Source organism: Phascolarctos cinereus, unplaced genomic scaffold (genome assembly GCF_003287225.1).
Source record: "Phascolarctos cinereus isolate Bilbo 61053 unplaced genomic scaffold, phaCin_HiC Scaffold_5;HRSCAF=322, whole genome shotgun sequence".
Taxonomy (NCBI): Eukaryota; Metazoa; Chordata; class Mammalia; order Diprotodontia; family Phascolarctidae; genus Phascolarctos; species Phascolarctos cinereus.
Window position 1 is genome coordinate 237,178,375 of NW_027555958.1, and position 16,689 is coordinate 237,195,063.

Consider the following 16,689-nt stretch of genomic DNA (forward strand, 5'->3'; position numbering starts at 1 on the left):
CTAGGCATTGTGCTAAGGGCATTAGCAAACAGATCCTCATTACAACCCTGTGAGGATTTTACAGTTCAGGAAACTAGGACAGGCAAGAGTTAAGTGACTTGCCCAAAATCAAATACCTAGTTAAGTGTATCAGGTTGGACTTGAATTCGGGTCTTCCTGACTCTAGGCCCAATGCTCTACTCACTGAGCCACCCAGATGCCTCTATGGGGTAAGGTATAGATAACAAAGGCTTGTGAATAATGAGTGACAGGGATGTGAACTCTGGGGTGAAAATCAGGAAAGCAGATGAAGTGGAAGGACAGGTCAGGAACAGGAGATCAGTGAAAACTGATGGGAGGAGGGCCTTCCTCCCTGAGTATTCTAATTCATCTCCAGTTACCTCCTTTGTCTTTCTGCAAGCCCTAGGGACTATTCACCTGCATCCCTTTTCACTGCCACTAGCCATTGCTTTTCACCAGGTTTCTCTTTTTTCTGTAACTCTCTGGATGAAGTCAGTCAGTGAGTCAATAAAGTGAAGTCTCATATCTCCCTTCTCCTATCCCTGTAGGAAGCATAGGACTTTGGGAGGAGAATTTCAAGGAGAATTTACTGCTAGTATACAAAGAAGAAACAAACATAGGTGAGAAGTAGGTGGGGAAAAAAGTCACCTTCTTTTCAGTTCTCTTCTCTTACCTTTTTGTTTTAAATCACTTAGATCCCAACATAGGAGAATACAGAGTCACACACTGGTGCAAAAGGTAGAGCTTCATAGAAAAAGGAATTTGGATGAAAGCTGAACAGAATTTATCCTGGGGATTTCATTATGGGAAGTCCAGCTAGGGATGATTCAAGAGCAGAAACAGAGTAGGTAGCTAGGTGGTAACACCTGAGTTCTGGTCCAACTTCAGACACTTCCTGGCTGGGTGACCCTGGGCAAGTCAATTAGCCTCTGCCAGATTCAGTTTCTTCATTTGTAAAGTTGGGATAATAATAGCACCCATCCCCCAGGGTTATTATGAGGATCAAATAAAGAAATAAATAGCTAATAAATAAATAAATAAATGGATGAATAAATAAATAAATAAAAAGAAATGATGAGATGAATGGTTTCAGAAAAATCTGGGAAGACTCATATGAACTGATACAAAATGATGTGAGCAGAACCAGAATACTGTATAGAGTAAGAGCAATAATGATGTTCAACTAAGAAAGACTTAGCTCCTCTGATCAATACAATGATCCAACACAATTCTGAAAGATTAGTAATGAAAAATGCTATCCATCTGATGAACTCGGAGTGAAGATTGAAGCTTACTTTTCCATTTTTTCTCATTTTTTTTCTTTGCAGCATGGCTCATACGGAAAAATGTTTTGCATGACTTCACATGTATAATTGAAACCATGTTGCTTCTCAATGGGTAGGGGAAGGGCTAGAGGGAAAGAGAATTTGGAACTCAAAATTTTTTAAATGAATGTTAAAAATAAATTTTTGTTTTGTTTTTTAAAATAATTTTTTTAAAAAGGATTTGTTTTATTTCTAAGAGTTTGGTGGCAAAAGAGAGAAGAAATATTGATGACAGCTTGAGGAGATGGCACAGTCAAATGAAAAGATTTTTAAGGATGGGAGAAACCTGGGCATTTTTGTAGATAGTAAGGATATGTCAATGGATAATAATACAATTACAAAATTATAAAGAGAGGGAGTGATTATCAGAGCAAGTTCATAGAGTAGACAGGAGGTAAGGGGATCAAGGACACAAGTAGAGAAGCTAGTCTTAACAAGGAAAAGATTTATTTCTTTCTCAAAGGCTGAAACAAAGAAGGAAAGAATGAAGAGTGATGTCAAGGGATTTGGGGTGTAGAACTATGGGTAGGAGAGAATACATAATAAATGGCTTCTCTGACAAAGAGTTGGGGGTATATAGTTACTTGAGGGAAGAAGTGAATGTATAGAAGAGCTCTTTGGACAATGTGATAGGAAGTCCACTAGAAAAGAGTAAAAAGATTGCCATGAAGCAGTGAAATTCCAGTGGAGATTAAATAACAAAATTTATTGGATCTAGTTGGCATAGTTGTGTAACCTCTCTGGCACGATCTTGAAATATATGAGTAAAAATAGATAAAGTAGAAAGTGGTGGTAAGCTTGGGTTGTGGCAAAGCACAAGGATCAGTGGAACAAGGAGTCAAGGGACAGTGTAAAGTGGAAATGCTTATTAATCAGAGGACTAAGATTGCAGAGGGAAGAAAATGAACGCAAAGAAGGGATAATGGCTGGGGGAAGCAAAAAGAAGAAAGTGACTGGAGGTCACAAGGAGGACAGAAAATAGGCTTATGAAAAGGAAGAGTTGGATAGTTGTGGCCACAGAGAAGAATTTCAGAATTCTAAATCACAGAGGTCCAAGAGTTATAAGACAAAAGTTGGTTGACTTGAAATGAAGGTGAACAGTTGAAGAGCTGAGAGGAATGATGAAGTGGAAGGCTAGGGCACAAAGACAGTGAAGTCCTCAAGTACAAGCACACCAAGGTTGAAGCAGAGAAGCCTATGAGCCAATTCTGAACTCCTTGAGAAAGAATCACCAGAGGCCAGCAGATAATAGCAACCAAGATCTATACATGGTGATATAGCTAACATTTGTAATGCACTTTGAAGTTTGTGAAACATTTTACATGTATTGCTTATTTGAGCCTCATAACAGATTTGTGAGGTAGGTATTATTATCCCCATTTTACACATGAGGAAACTGAAACTTGACTGTGATTGTGATTTGCTTATGGTCACACAGCTACTAAGTGGCAGGACTTGAACTCAAGTCTTATTCATTCCAAGTCTAGCACTGAATCTAATATACCACCTAGCTGCCTCAAAGGAGTGAAGGTGGCAGAGGGGAGAAGAGTAAAAAGCATACCTATTCTTCCTTCTGACACAGTGAAGATAAAATAACATGAGAAAAGGTATACTCAGTATTCGAGAGGATGGCCAGGGATGAAATGTCTTTTGGAGGAAGCCAGCTTTCAAGGTGTCTAAGAAGGTGGAAGGAGTGTGAGAATCAGAGGCCTAACACAAAGGAAGGTTTATTCAACAAGAAAATGAGGTTCCAGAAAGTTAAGAATAAGATAGAGACTTCAGAAGTGTAGAGCTAAAGTAGATGGGGATGAGTGAGTGATGAATGGGCAGCAAAGGAAGAGAGCTTTTATCTATGCAGCCTGCAATTCAAACCTCAATTTACTTCATTCAGAAAGAGAAGGGAATTTGATAACCATAGGATGGTTGATTTTTTTTCACCTTCCTCAGTAAGCAATTGCAGCTCCATCCTCTCTACTTCTCTCCACCTCCTGCTAGATTGTAATGGAAGATTCTCACAATGTTTACTTCCTTTCTCTCCTGACGGATAAAGTTGACCAGTAGAACTGGTCTCAGTGGCAAGAAATCAGCAGTCTTGGGATGCCATGATTATGATGGATAAAAATGTCACAAATTTTTCTCATCCTTCCCAGTACACAATGGTGATAAAATGGAGTAAGTGTTTTAGTAAGATTTATTTCACATCATTGTGCAGTCTGCATCATAGAAAAGAGAGGCTATTGGTTTGCACTATTTGCAGACAGATATGACATGATAACGTCTGAACTAGGATGTGAGAAGTGAGAATGAGCAAAGTGTCAACTTATCATTTGGAAGGAAAAGTCCAAAGGATTCAAGGATTGTTTAGAGACTACAGAGACTGAGATGGGTCTTATGATCATGTTCTGATATTAAAGATTGTTGATTATTGTAGGAATCACAAACACAGGAAGGAGAGTTGGAGACTTCAGGTGGAGATTACAGCCAGAATGATGATGGGACTGGACATCACAGGAATTCTATTCTAAAGAATGCTTGGGTAATATAATTCTTGGAACATCTACTTCAGTAATACTACAGCCCTTTGGCCAAAACCTTTATCCTAACCTCTATAATTTGATTATTCTCTTCTAAAACCATGAGAGCAATGACTATATGACTAATTTTGGGCACTGCTTTCAAGAAAGCAATAATTAAAAGTATTAAAAATCAATTCTTCTCACTACAATAATACTTCTTTCAAATAAAAGTTTTATAAAAATTCCTTCAGGAATTTGGCATCTCACTAGAGAAAATTATGATTCCATCTTAGCAATATAGTTCGACTTATTACTTATGTAATCATAATAAACTTTAAAAATATACTTACCTATTCCTGGTGCCTCTCCTTCCTGATATATAAACTTCAATGTTTTACAACCACCTTTCATAAAAAATGTTGAAAAAGGCTCCAGCTGTAAAATTGAAGAGCAAGTCAGTTATTAAACTAAATTATAAGAGAAAATTAAATTCACAGATTCAACTTAGGCTAACAAACAAAAAGGCATGAATTCTAATTTTAGCTTATGAGATTTGAAGACTAAATGTAAGCAGTTCCTTGATTTTAGATACACTACTATTAAATATGTACGCGACTTGTACCAGGCACTTAATCTTTCTCTGTTTCCTCACTGATAACAGAGAGATAATTCTCTTACCTCACAGGCTCTTCTGGGAACAAATGTAGTGAATAATGTACATGGATCACTTCCAGCCTTATGGAAGATAAATGCGCAGTATTATTAAGTGACCAACCAGGATTTCATACTGATGAAGTATGACCTCCTGACAGAGAAGGGAAGGATTCAGGGTACAAAATGACATACACATTTTGAGACATGGCTAATATAGGAATTTGTTTTGTTTGGCTACACATATTTGTTACAAGGGTTTTCTTTTTTCAACAGGACAACACAGAGAAAGGAAGAAAAAATAAATGCTTGTTAACTTAAAAAACTAAAAGATATTAAGTAAAACCCATTTTGTATTGCTAATGTTGGAGATAACAATTTTCCATATAAACTACACGTACTAATTTTCTTCATGTTTCAATATACATGACTTAAACCACAGAGGATATGGACCTGTGATTTTTTTTTTTTTTTGGTATTAGGAGCACCCAGGTGAGAAAATTCTCTCTACCAAAGCAGATCAAGACCTTCCCTGAAACTTAACACTCATTTTTAAACTTTTTTATTAATTTATTTTTAGTTTTCAACAATCACTTCCATATGCTTTCAAGTTTTAAATTTTTCTTCCCCTCCCTCTCGTCTCCCTCTCCAAGACAGAGTGCAATCTGACATACATCCCTATTAAACATATTTTCACATTAGTCATGTTGTAAAGAACAATTAGAACCAACAGGAGGAACCACAAGAAAGAGGAAACAAAAAAACCAAAAGAAAAAAAAGAGCAAATAAGATGCTTCGATCTGCATTCAAACTCCATAGTTCTTTCTCTGGATATGGATAGCATTTTCCATCACAAGACTTTTGGAAATGTCTTAGATCCTTGCATTGCTGAGAAAGGCTAAGTCTATCACAGTTAGTAATCGCACAACGCGGCTGTTACTGTGTACAATGTTCTCCTCATTCTGCTCACTTCACTCAGCATCATGAAACTTACATTCTTAAGAGAGTAGCCTAGGGATTGAAGAGGTTAAGTAACTTGCAAAAGTCAAACTGCCAGTACGGATCAGAGCTGAGACTTGAATTCATGTCTTCCTGGCTTTGAAGGTAGCTTTCAATCCATTATACACTGCTGCCTTTCACTTGAACAATAATAAAGTCAGACTCATATTTTAAAAGCCATTCTTAAGGGATTGTTGTACTTAGAGCTGGAAGGGAGCTTAGGAAAATTTTTGTCCCACAACCTTTCTTTTTAAACAAATAAAAGGAAAATGAGGTGCAGAGAAATTAAGCCATTTTCCCAAAATCACAAACACCTGGAATTCAAATCCACATCCCTCTGTAGTATCATTTTTCAAAGTGGCTTTCACATAATTATTTATAAGTTAATTGAATAATTTGATAGGCTATATTAAACAGCCATGATAATAATTACTCACCTCAAATTCATGAAATAGGAATTACCCCACATACCTTTTTCCAAATGCATTAGTTCCAAATATCTCATTGTACCCTATACAGAATGCCTATCTCCATCTGCTGACTACTTAGGTTAAGCAACCCAAGTCCAACAAAACCACTTTTCTTTGAAGGTTGGCAGACAATAGTTTGGTTCCAGCTAACTTTTCATGGCTTGCCCTTCCATCTCTTATGTGGCCCTAACAGACTTCTTCAGAGAAAAGCCACTGCCTCTCAACAAAACTATTCTCACTCATCCCCTGACAAGGTACTAATGCAGTTAATAATTCATAACCTGTTATATGTCATAGACCCCTTTAGTCATCTGGTGAAGTCAGTGCAACTCTTCTCATAATCATATTTTCAATGTATAAGATAAAATACACAGGACTGCAAAGGAAATAAATTAATATGAAAGTTAACAAAATATTAAAGGTTCAAAGTTTATGGGCCTCCAAGTCCCTGTCCTAAAACATTTTCACATCATTATCTCCTGATTCTAAATTCTCCCTCCCTTTTTTGAAGGCAAGGAAATTCTCAAAACTAAATCAGACTTCTGGTGCCAGGATGACAGAGTAAGGAAGGAACTCCCTGGAGACCTCCCGAATTCCCCTCAAAACAACTTGAAAACCACCTCAGAACCGATTTACAAGCAGGAGAGCAGCTTAACAGCACAGTAGGAAAGTACCTCATTGGGATGGGAAGGAAGAAGGTCCAAGAGACAAACAGCAAGGGACCTGCAGCAAGGCTCATGAGGAACACCCTATCCTTCCCTTCCTACCAGCACTCCTGATGCCAATAAGCAGTCCACGAAGCCCCCATCCAGCAGATTCACCCCCACCACAGGCCACCACTGATGCCTCACCCCCACTGCTGACCAGTATGCTGACCACTGCTGAGACCTCACCTCTGGGATCAGCCAACAAGCAAAATCCTGCCCCCAGGACCTGGCCAGCAGGGAGCCCTCCCCACTTTCAGTACAACTGACTTACTAAATTTCTGCTTTATGGGCTAAACTTCCATACAAAATTATTATATAATTGATGTCAATATCATTTCTGTTGTCTACTTCCAATTTTTGAAGGGCCATTACTTGTTTAAATGGTTTAGGATTAAGTTGCTTCAACTGTGTACCATGTATTTTCCTTATGATTCTTTCTTTATGCTCTTGACTAATTCTGGTTTTACCTGTAACAAACTGATGTTCTGAATCTGATTCAAGGATAACTTCCACATCAACAACAAATCTTTTCCTGTCTATTAAAACACAACCTTTCATTTTTATGGACATCACTTGATGTTCTCCATATTTAGTTTCTATCAATTCTTTTCTTGAAGAAAGTATTCATGATATAAAAGCTGAATGAACAGGCAGGACAGAGAAATTTAAAGTGGCAAATTGATGACTCCCAAACAGTGGAACATCTAGATCATGACCTTAGATGAAAGTTCTCAGCCTTTTTTTGGTGTCATGGTCCAATTTGGTAAAAACCTACAGACAAATTCTCAAAATAATGTCTTTAAATGCATAAAATACATAGCATCACAAAGGAAACAAATCATACTCAAATACGATTTGAATGAATTTGAATATGATTCAAAATACTGAAAAAAAGTTCACAGACCCCAGGTTAAGAATCCCTTGCTCTAGATAAAATTAGCTTTAGCTGATCTGTATTTCAGTCTGTATTTGTTTTGGATCATATCCAAATCTGTAAAATAACATATCCTATCATGATAGAATACTATTGTATTATAATACATAACATGTAAGCTCTTAAATATTTGTCTAATATGGTATATAAGAAAGAAGTGTGGGTCTTTACAATCCTTGGAATTTTGGCAAATTAAGCTCTTTGTTTTGAAGATCTGTAAGTTGTACTGAACATGTATTGAACATGTTTGCATTGGGGGGGAGGGTTTGGTTGGTTTGTTCGTTTTTTTATGTACCTAGGTCATATCAACTGCTTGCTCTTACTTGTTCCAGCTCCAGTCACAAACTGGGGATTTAGAATCAGGGTTCAATGAAAATTCTAAGCTCTGGGCTTACTCTGTTTCTGTATCTACTAGAAAAGGTTTCTTCATTGCTGTGGAAGCCTAGAAAAACAGCCCTAGGGACTTCTCCAGTCAAGTATTTGTGATCTATTAATGTTCTCAGTTTGTTTACAGTCAGAGTCACAATAAAATTAACTACTCCCTAGTTCATCTTTGTGCTGTTCATTTTTTCCTTCCAGACTTTTGTACCTGTACTTAATATGGCTAACTTCCTCCCTTCTGAATATAATTCCATTTATTTTTAACCACTTCTCTAACTTATAAAATAGCTTTGTATTTATTCTATCCTAATTTAATTTGGGAGTTAACCAATTTTCCCTTTCCCTGTGTTCACAATAGTGGCCCTAACATGAAAAAAATATTTAGCTATCCTATAATAATCCAAAAGTAGGCCTTTTGTGGTCAAGAAAACACATCCACAGCCATTGCCCCAAACCATTTTTTTCTTCATCACGGCTCTCGGCCACATAAGAATTTCTTACTTACTGTGGCGCTGTCCAAGATCATGTCTTCAATTGCTGTCACGTCCAAACTGAGCTTGTCTGCGAGGACCTCGAATATGTGTTTGTACGTCGAGTTGATCTGCAGCCTTCGGCCCTCCCGCGCGTCCTTGTATCTGGCCTAAAGCGGGAGAAGCCGAGCACAGCCGTCGGTCCTTCGGTCCGTCTGTCGGTCCGTCTATCGGTCCGTCTATCCGTCGGATAGTCTGTCCGTCTGTCGGTCCGTCGGGCCTCGGGCCACGTGCAAGTCCCCGCCCCCAGCCCGGCGCGAACCTGCTTCTCTTTCAGGGTCTCCTGGAGGCCCTGGATGCCGCTCATGGTCCGAAGGAATTTGGACTGTCTGCGGGACTGCGAGACGAAACTTTCGCCAGCGGACATAGTTCGGCTGGGGGACCACTTCCGAGAGCGGGCAGTTTCGGGGCGCCGGCCTTGAGAAGCACCACGGGCTTTTCGGTCTCGGGGGCCGCCGGGGCCGCCGCCGGGGCCACGGGCGCTTCTTGCTGCTCGCCTGATGGAGCCGGAGCCAGACCCGCCCCTTCCGCAGGGTCAGCTTCCCCGTCCCGCTCAGCGGGGGAGCCACCCTCCAGGGGAGGGGCCCCTTCCGGAGTAGGGGAGCCGCCTTCTGGAGGGGCAGCGGGAGGCGGCGGAGAGGCGGTGTCTCCTGGAGGCGCGCCCTCATCCGGAGCGGGGGGCGCAGCGCCCTCTTCTGGAGGAGGAGGAGGAGGAGGCGGCGGGGGAGGAGAAGCGGCGCCCTCTTCTGGCGGAGGTTGGTCAGCGCCTTCTTCCGCCGGAGGTTGGTCAGCGCCCTCTTCCGCACTCATGTTTCTTCTTACTTTTTTTCCTAAAGGACACTTTCAGCCTCAAAACCTGCATTTTAAAAATAGTTAATTAAAAAAAATTGATCATGTTTAATAATTTATCTTCCAACTTCACGGGTTGCAAAATTGCCCTTTCTGCCTTCTCTTTCCAAATCACATGAGCAACCTAAATTTGTTACTAGCATCCTGAGAGAATTGCTTAACTGTTAACCAAAATTCTGATGTCATTTAGGCTAAACACTGTCCTTTCTACACATACTTAAATCAAGTTATCAGCTATTGAAGAAAACCTCATGTACAATAATGCCTTCCTTATTCATAACTCAGGCCTTCTGAATAAGCAAGCTATTATCGTACATGAGGTTTTCTTCAATAGCTGATACTTTACTTGATTTAAATTTTGTATTTGTAAAAGTGAAGAACCAAGTAGTAAGCAAAAAAATATTTCTAAGCTAGCACTAATAATAATAATAGCTAGTATTTCTATAATGCTTACTATATGCCCAGCCTTATGCCAAGAGTTTTACAAATATTATATCATGTGGTCCTCACAACAATCCTGAGAGGTAGATGCTATTATTATCCTTATTTTATAGATGAAAAATTCAGGCAAATAGAGGTTATCAACAGGCAATCAGTCACAAGTTTAAGTGATTTTTCCCAAGATCACTCAGCTAAGTGTCCAAGGCCAAATTTGAACTCGGGTCTTTCTGACTCCACGCCCAGTGTTCTCTATCCACTGTACCACCTAGCTGCCTCAGATATCAAAATCTATGTATTAAAGTGCATGCATTTCATTCTCTTTATTATGTTTTCTTCAGTTAACAAAATTATATTTTCTCTCCTCCCAACCCCCAACAGAGAAAAGAAAAGTAAAATTGTTGAAACAAATATGCACGTCACGCAAAACCAAATTTCCACATTGGTCATGTCCAAAAACATGTCTCATTCTGCACCTAGAGTCTGTCACCTCACTGTCAGGAGGTAGGTAGTATAAGTCCTCGTTGGTCCTAAAGAATTGTGATTGGTCATTGCATTGATCAGTGTTCTTAAGTCTTTCAAAGTTGTTTTTCTTTACACTATTATTGGGTAAATTGTGTTAGTTCTACTCTTTACACTCTGTATCGGTTTATACAACTCTTCCCAGGTTCCTATGAGACCATCCCTTTCATTATTTCCAATGGCATAATAATATTGCATTCAAATATTGTCATTTGTTCAGCCATTCCTGAAGTTGATGGGTTTCTAGTTTTGTCACTGCAAAAACAGGGGCTATAAATGTTTATGCTATATTTATGGGGTCCTTTTCCTCTTTCTTCAGCCTCTTTGAGCTATGGGAAGTAGTGAGAAGAGTATGAGTGGATTAAAGGGTATGCATAGCTGAGTAACTTTAGGGGCATAACTCCAAATTGCTTTCCAGAACAGCTGGACCGTTCTACCAATAGTTCATTAATATGCCTGTTTTCCTGCAGATCCTCCAACAGTTGTTATCTTTCTTTTTTGTCAATTCAGCCCACTGGATAGGCACACAGTTGAAATTCGGGGCTGCTTTAATTTGTATTTCTCTAATTATAGTGATTTGGAGCATTTTTTTCATGTGATAGCTCAGAATTCATCCTTTGTAAACTGCCTATTCATATCCTTTGACTATCAGTCAGTTGGGGGATGGCTTTAATGAATCAGTCACATATATACATAACAAGATTGTTACAAATAGCATACATTTATACATACACATATATGTATATGTATATACCTTGAGAATGACATTTATAACAATCTTGTTGAAAAGATTTTTTTCCCCAGTTAACCACTGCAGTTTTAGTTTTAGCTATGTTGGTTTTGTTTACACAAAAAGTTTTTAATGTCATCAGAATTATCTGTTTTATCTCCTCTGATACTCTCTCTGCCTTTTTGGGTCATACATTCTTCTTCTAACCACAGATCCAAAAAGTAATTTATTGCTCCTGTAATTTATTCATCCTATTACTGCAAAAAAGATGGGAAGTGAATGGGTTGTAAGGAAATGACAGCAATGATTGTATTCATATTCTTTTTTGAAAGTATAATGAAAGGGAAAAGAGGTTTAGGATGATAGTTTTGAGGGGATGGCAGGTTCATAGGAAAGATTTTTAGGATGAGGAGAAATGAGTGGACAAATTGAATCAATCAATCAATCAACAAACAGTAAGCAACTACTATGGCCCAAGGGCTGTGCTAAGTGCTAGGGATATAAAGACAAACTTAGGAATATTTATAGGATGTTTTTTAAAAGGCACCAGGGGAGAGGAATAGATTTAACACTTCTGCTTTTAGAGAGGGTGGTAGGTATAGTGCAGTAGCTTCAAATTCAAGTGGAAATAGATCCTTCTAGTTCATAGGAAACAACAAATTAACATTATTTATGTTATATTGTTTTAAAATTTTATTTTATTAAGCTCCCAATTACATTTTAATGTAGCTACACTTGGGTCACACTTGGGGAGAGTCTGATGCCTCTGAATTGAGGTCTAAGGTCTGAGGAAGAGAGGTTTATAATAGCTTCTGAGGAAAGAGCATCCCTCATTCTTGGTAGAGAGTCAATAAGAAAAGAAGAAAAATGTTGTACAGAGTGGTAGCCAAGATATATAAGGAATCACACACATTACAGATTTTTATATATTAATATAACATGTAACACACTAAAAACTGTTCTTATCCTTTTATCACTTATTTATTGAGGAATGGCTCTTGGTTATATATATATATATATATATATATATATATATATATATATATATCACATATAGTAAGAACAGTTTTCATAAAAAATTAAAAAGATCAATAATCACATGATGAAATGTTACAAAAGAGAAATGCAAACTTTTAAAACTTATAGTATTGGCAAATATGTTAAAAATAAAAGTCAATGTGGGAGAATCTATTGGCAGACAGAAACACAAATAACTGATTGGTGGAGCTGTGAATTGATCCAACTAGCTGGAAAACGATTTGTAATTATATTTTGTGAAGTGACTAAACAAAGATGGTGAAGTGAAAGGAAGCAGTGTAGTCAAGTTCCCCTCCACAAACTTCTCCAAGCATATCTAGAAAATGCTGCAGACTGAATCCTAACAGAGAAATCCAGAAAAGTTCACAGTGAGTCATTTTACTACCCAAGCTCAACGCAGAAAGACAGATGGGGACACTGGAGACAGGTTCTTCACAGAGTAACCTGAAAGCCCTCTAGCACCCCTGTGCACCAAGGCAGGAGAAAGTCCCAGACCCAAACAGTGGCACCCCCCTAGACTTGTACCAAGCCATTGTGATAAGAAGAGGCACAGTGTGTCAGTTTTGTTGCATTCTACCCATTTCCAGGTCATAGATCCAGGGCAGAATGAGAAGGAGAGTGGTGGTCCCAGGTAGGAAGGCTCGGGGCTGTGTATGAAAAAAGAGAAAGTTCAGAAGCCAACATTAGCAACAACAGCAACGTGGCTCAGACCTCAGAAGCAAAGCAGAGTCACTTACAATGTCTAGCCCAGCCTGCAGAGGAATAACTAGGGCAGAAATACCAAACCAGAAGGGAACCTGTAACTCTGCTGCTCTGAGCCAACCGAGCTTTTCAGAGGCCTGATAGGGGCAGAGTCCAACAGCAGTCTACTCTTGCTCAAACCCAAACCTAACTCAGGAAATTGTAGAGCTCAGACAAGGAGGGGGAGGGATCAGCAATCAGACTTCGCCTCAACTTTGGGAGCATTAAAAGTTTGCAGATCTCCAGCTTGTTCCTGAGATTTGGGAATAACACAATAATGAATATCCCAAGAAAGCAACAACAGGACCACTTTTCTGCAGAAGTGTGACAGAAATCAGGCCTGGCATCAAATCTGAAGTCAGGAAATGGGCTGGAAGAATGGGCAAACAAAAGAAGGGGGAAAAAAGAATCCCACATAATTATGGTGGCAGAGCACTCAAGACAAATTTGGAAGAAGGAATGACTCCAAAACATTTGCAAGCAAAACCTCAGAGAAAAACACAGCTTGGACACAAACTCAATTAGAATTCCTGGAAGAGATGAAGCACAAATTTAAAAAAGAGTCTAAAATTGTTTTGAAAATTAGAATGAGAGTGTTTGAAGAAAAAATTGGGGGGAGGGAGAATGAAAGCTATAAAAGAAAGAACTGGAAAGGGAATAAAGTTAGGCATAAGAGATACAAAATCTTGCCCAAGCAACAAACTCTTTAAAAATTAGAATGGGCCAAATGGAAGCTAAAGACTCCATGAGTTAATAAGAAATATTGAAACAATGTCAAAATCATTTTTAAAAAAAGCAGAAGAAAATTTAAGAATCTCAAAGCAAAAATAACTGTCCTGGAAAACATATTGAGAAGAAAAAAATTCAGGTCATTTCACTACCTGAATGCTACAAAAAAAAAAAAAAAGCCTAGACATCCTATTCCAGGAAATCTCTAAAGAAAGCTTCCCAGAGCTTTTACAATCAGAGGTCAAAGCAGAAACAGAAAGAATCCACAGGTCATTTCCTGAAAGAAATCCCAAAATGAAAACTCCAAGGAACATCATAGCCAAAATCCAGTTTCCAGGCCAAATAAAAAATACTGAAAGTAGCCAGGAAAAAAAAAAAAGAATTCAAGTACAAAAGAGCCAAAGTCAGTATCACACATGATTTAGCAGCCACCACCATAAAGAAGTGAAGAGCTTAGAATCTGATATTCCAGAAGGCAAAGGATACAAGTTTACAACCAAGAATATGTTACCCCAAAAAATTAGTATAACTCTGGAGAAGAGAAAAAAATGGACCTTTAATGATCCTTTAGAGGATCTCCTAGCATTCCATATAAAAAAACCACAGCTGCACAGAAGTCCTGTAGTTCAAACACAAGAGTTAAAAGAAAAGTAAAAAGGTAAATATGAACAATGGCAAGGGACAAAACCAGGAAAATGTGTCCCCTCTAAAACCTATCATTATCAGGAGTCATGAAAGGAGTCTAATTAGAGATAGTTAGATTTGTGCTGTAGGAAGATCATTTGTCAGCTGATGGGGGAATGGAATCCGGTAGGGAGAGGCAGTGTAGGGAGTCTGGCCCCGTGATCATGGGCAGTCAATGAGCCTGGAGTCAAAAAGATTTCCAGTCTAGCCTTAGACACTTACAGGCTGTATGAGCCTAGGCAAGTCACTTTGTCTCTGTTTGATTCAGTTTCCTCATCTATAAAATGGGAATTACAGCACCTACCTCCCAGAGTTATTGTGAGGATCAAATGAGATAATAATTACAAAGTGCCTAGCACATAGTAAGCACTATATAAATATTAGTTGTTGTTATGATGATGATGATGATGATGATTCTCTCTCCAGGGCACTCCTTTGAGGAAATTTCTCCTATCAGTTTATCATCACAGATCTATAAATGCTAAAAATTTTTACAATTTATAATTGTATACAATTTCTAGTTTCAGAATACTGCCTGAGCCCCTGAAGAGATTATATGATTGGCCCAAGGTCACACAGCCAAAATGGGTCAGGGGCAGGACTTGAACCTGGGTCTTCCTGACTCCATGTGGGTCAAGGGATGCTAAACTATTGGATGACACTCCTCCCCTCTTCAAGGTCCTCTCCAAGTCTTCCCTTCCTCTTCATTCCCCTGCCTCAACACCTCCTCCTTTATCCCCTCTCCTTTCATCCCCTCCCTCCCTCCCTTTCACCTCCACTTCCTTTCTCACGTTCAACCCCAATGGGACTATACTGAGAGGATGGGAGGAAGCATGGGAGGGGAGGGGGAAAAGGGGGAGGGTAGAAGGGGGAGGGGGCAGAGCTATTACCCAGCAGGCTCTAGGGAACTTAGGTCAACAGCGTCACTCAGACTTCTCCTCTGTCGCCTCTTTTCCCTCCCCCGGGCAGGCTCTACAGTGGACTCGAGGACCGCAGTCCTGCTCTCACTAGGGGCCAATAATAATGAGGATGGGGTGGGAGAAAGGGCTGTTGGCGTTCGAAATTCCACCACAGGCCTCGTGCAACAATCACCCTTCCCCCCACCCCGGCCCCCAACTCCCAACCCTCCCAGCAGCCCGCAGCAGTTGGGGGGGGGGGGGGCTGGTGTCCTGGACCGCGCATGCGCTGTTTTACCCCGCCTCTCCAACCCCTGCGTGCTTGCCTCGCCTCAACGAGGCCTTTCTCAGGGCTAGGGCTGAAATGTGACTTTCAGGCCAAGTCCAATTCTCCTCCTTTTACAGATGAGGAAATCAGATTGCTTTTATTAGCTTTTTAGCTCCTTGAGAACAGAAACCCTGTTCTACCGTGTCACTGGGTGCCTGGCACACAGTAACAGCTTAACTGGTGCTTCTGGCCTTGACTTTAATGACTTCCCCAAGATCACAAGGAGTACTAGGCAGAGATGGGAGTGGGACCCCAAATCCTCTGACTCCTCAGCCAGTGTGTCCTATGAAGCAAATGACTTTCACAGAATCACAGGATGAATCTCAGAGTGGCCAGGGACCTTGGAGTCCTTCTAGTCCAATTCTGAATGCAAATCCCCGTTACCACAGTCACAATCCCCCTCTCCTTGAAAATCTCCAATAAGGAGGTCACTGCTTCCCAGGGCAGTCCAATTCCACTTTCGAACAACTCTGAAATGTGTCCCAGTGCCAAGCCTAAATTTGGCTTTTCTGCAACTTTTCACCCCCTGTCCCTGATTCTGCTCTGTGAAGCTAACCAGAGACAACCAGGCAGAAACAAATTGAATTACTTTTCTCAATCTCAGCTTTGAAGTAATTGAAGGTAGCTAACATGACCCCTTGAAATTGAAGACAACTATCTTGTAACCCAAGTTTCCTGTTGGTTGGCTGGAATGACATCATCTGGTGACTTCCTTTTAACTCCCTCATACTCAAAGACTGCTTTAGATAAAACCTAGGTAAAATAGATGGGGGGGGGGTGAGATGTAAAGAAAAGCTTGACAAAACTGAGGGCACATTTCTACCTCCGCAACATTTTCCAGTTTTTCAATGTGCCTCTCCATTTCTTAACATCACCAAACACAGTAATTGTATGAACAAACCAAGTTACACATATTACATTTTTAGATTCCTAACAAATTCAGGGATTTAGTTGTTCAAAATATTTTATGTTTAAATGTTTAATATTATGTTTAATACATTAAAATATTATTTTATCTTTTTAAAAATTCTCCAAATTTCTTTACCCTAAAATCAAAGCAACACCACCACCACCAATGAGTTGAAAATTTTTTGGAAATACTACCAACTCTAGAGAAGGAAATGGAATATTGTATCTCTTGAGGATTGCTAAAAGAGTAGAGACATATTTTGGAGATATTGTGTGTTTGGTTCCAGACCACCCCAATAATACAAATATCAC

At 39.5% G+C, this 16,689-nt stretch overlaps 1 protein-coding gene across 1 annotated transcript in view; it reads right to left on the reverse strand.

The window, feature by feature from the left end:
• The window catches only part of DNAH8 (dynein axonemal heavy chain 8), a 419,266-nt gene extending 410,242 nt beyond the window's left edge, over positions 1–9,024 (reverse strand). The window contains 3 exon segments of the mRNA XM_078155390.1: positions 4,192–4,276; positions 8,489–8,623; positions 8,776–9,024. Of these exon segments, the coding sequence (XP_078011516.1) occupies positions 4,192–4,276; positions 8,489–8,623; positions 8,776–8,880 (325 nt within the window). The 5' untranslated portion in view covers positions 8,881–9,024.
• Between the last annotated feature and the right edge of the window lie 7,665 nt (positions 9,025–16,689).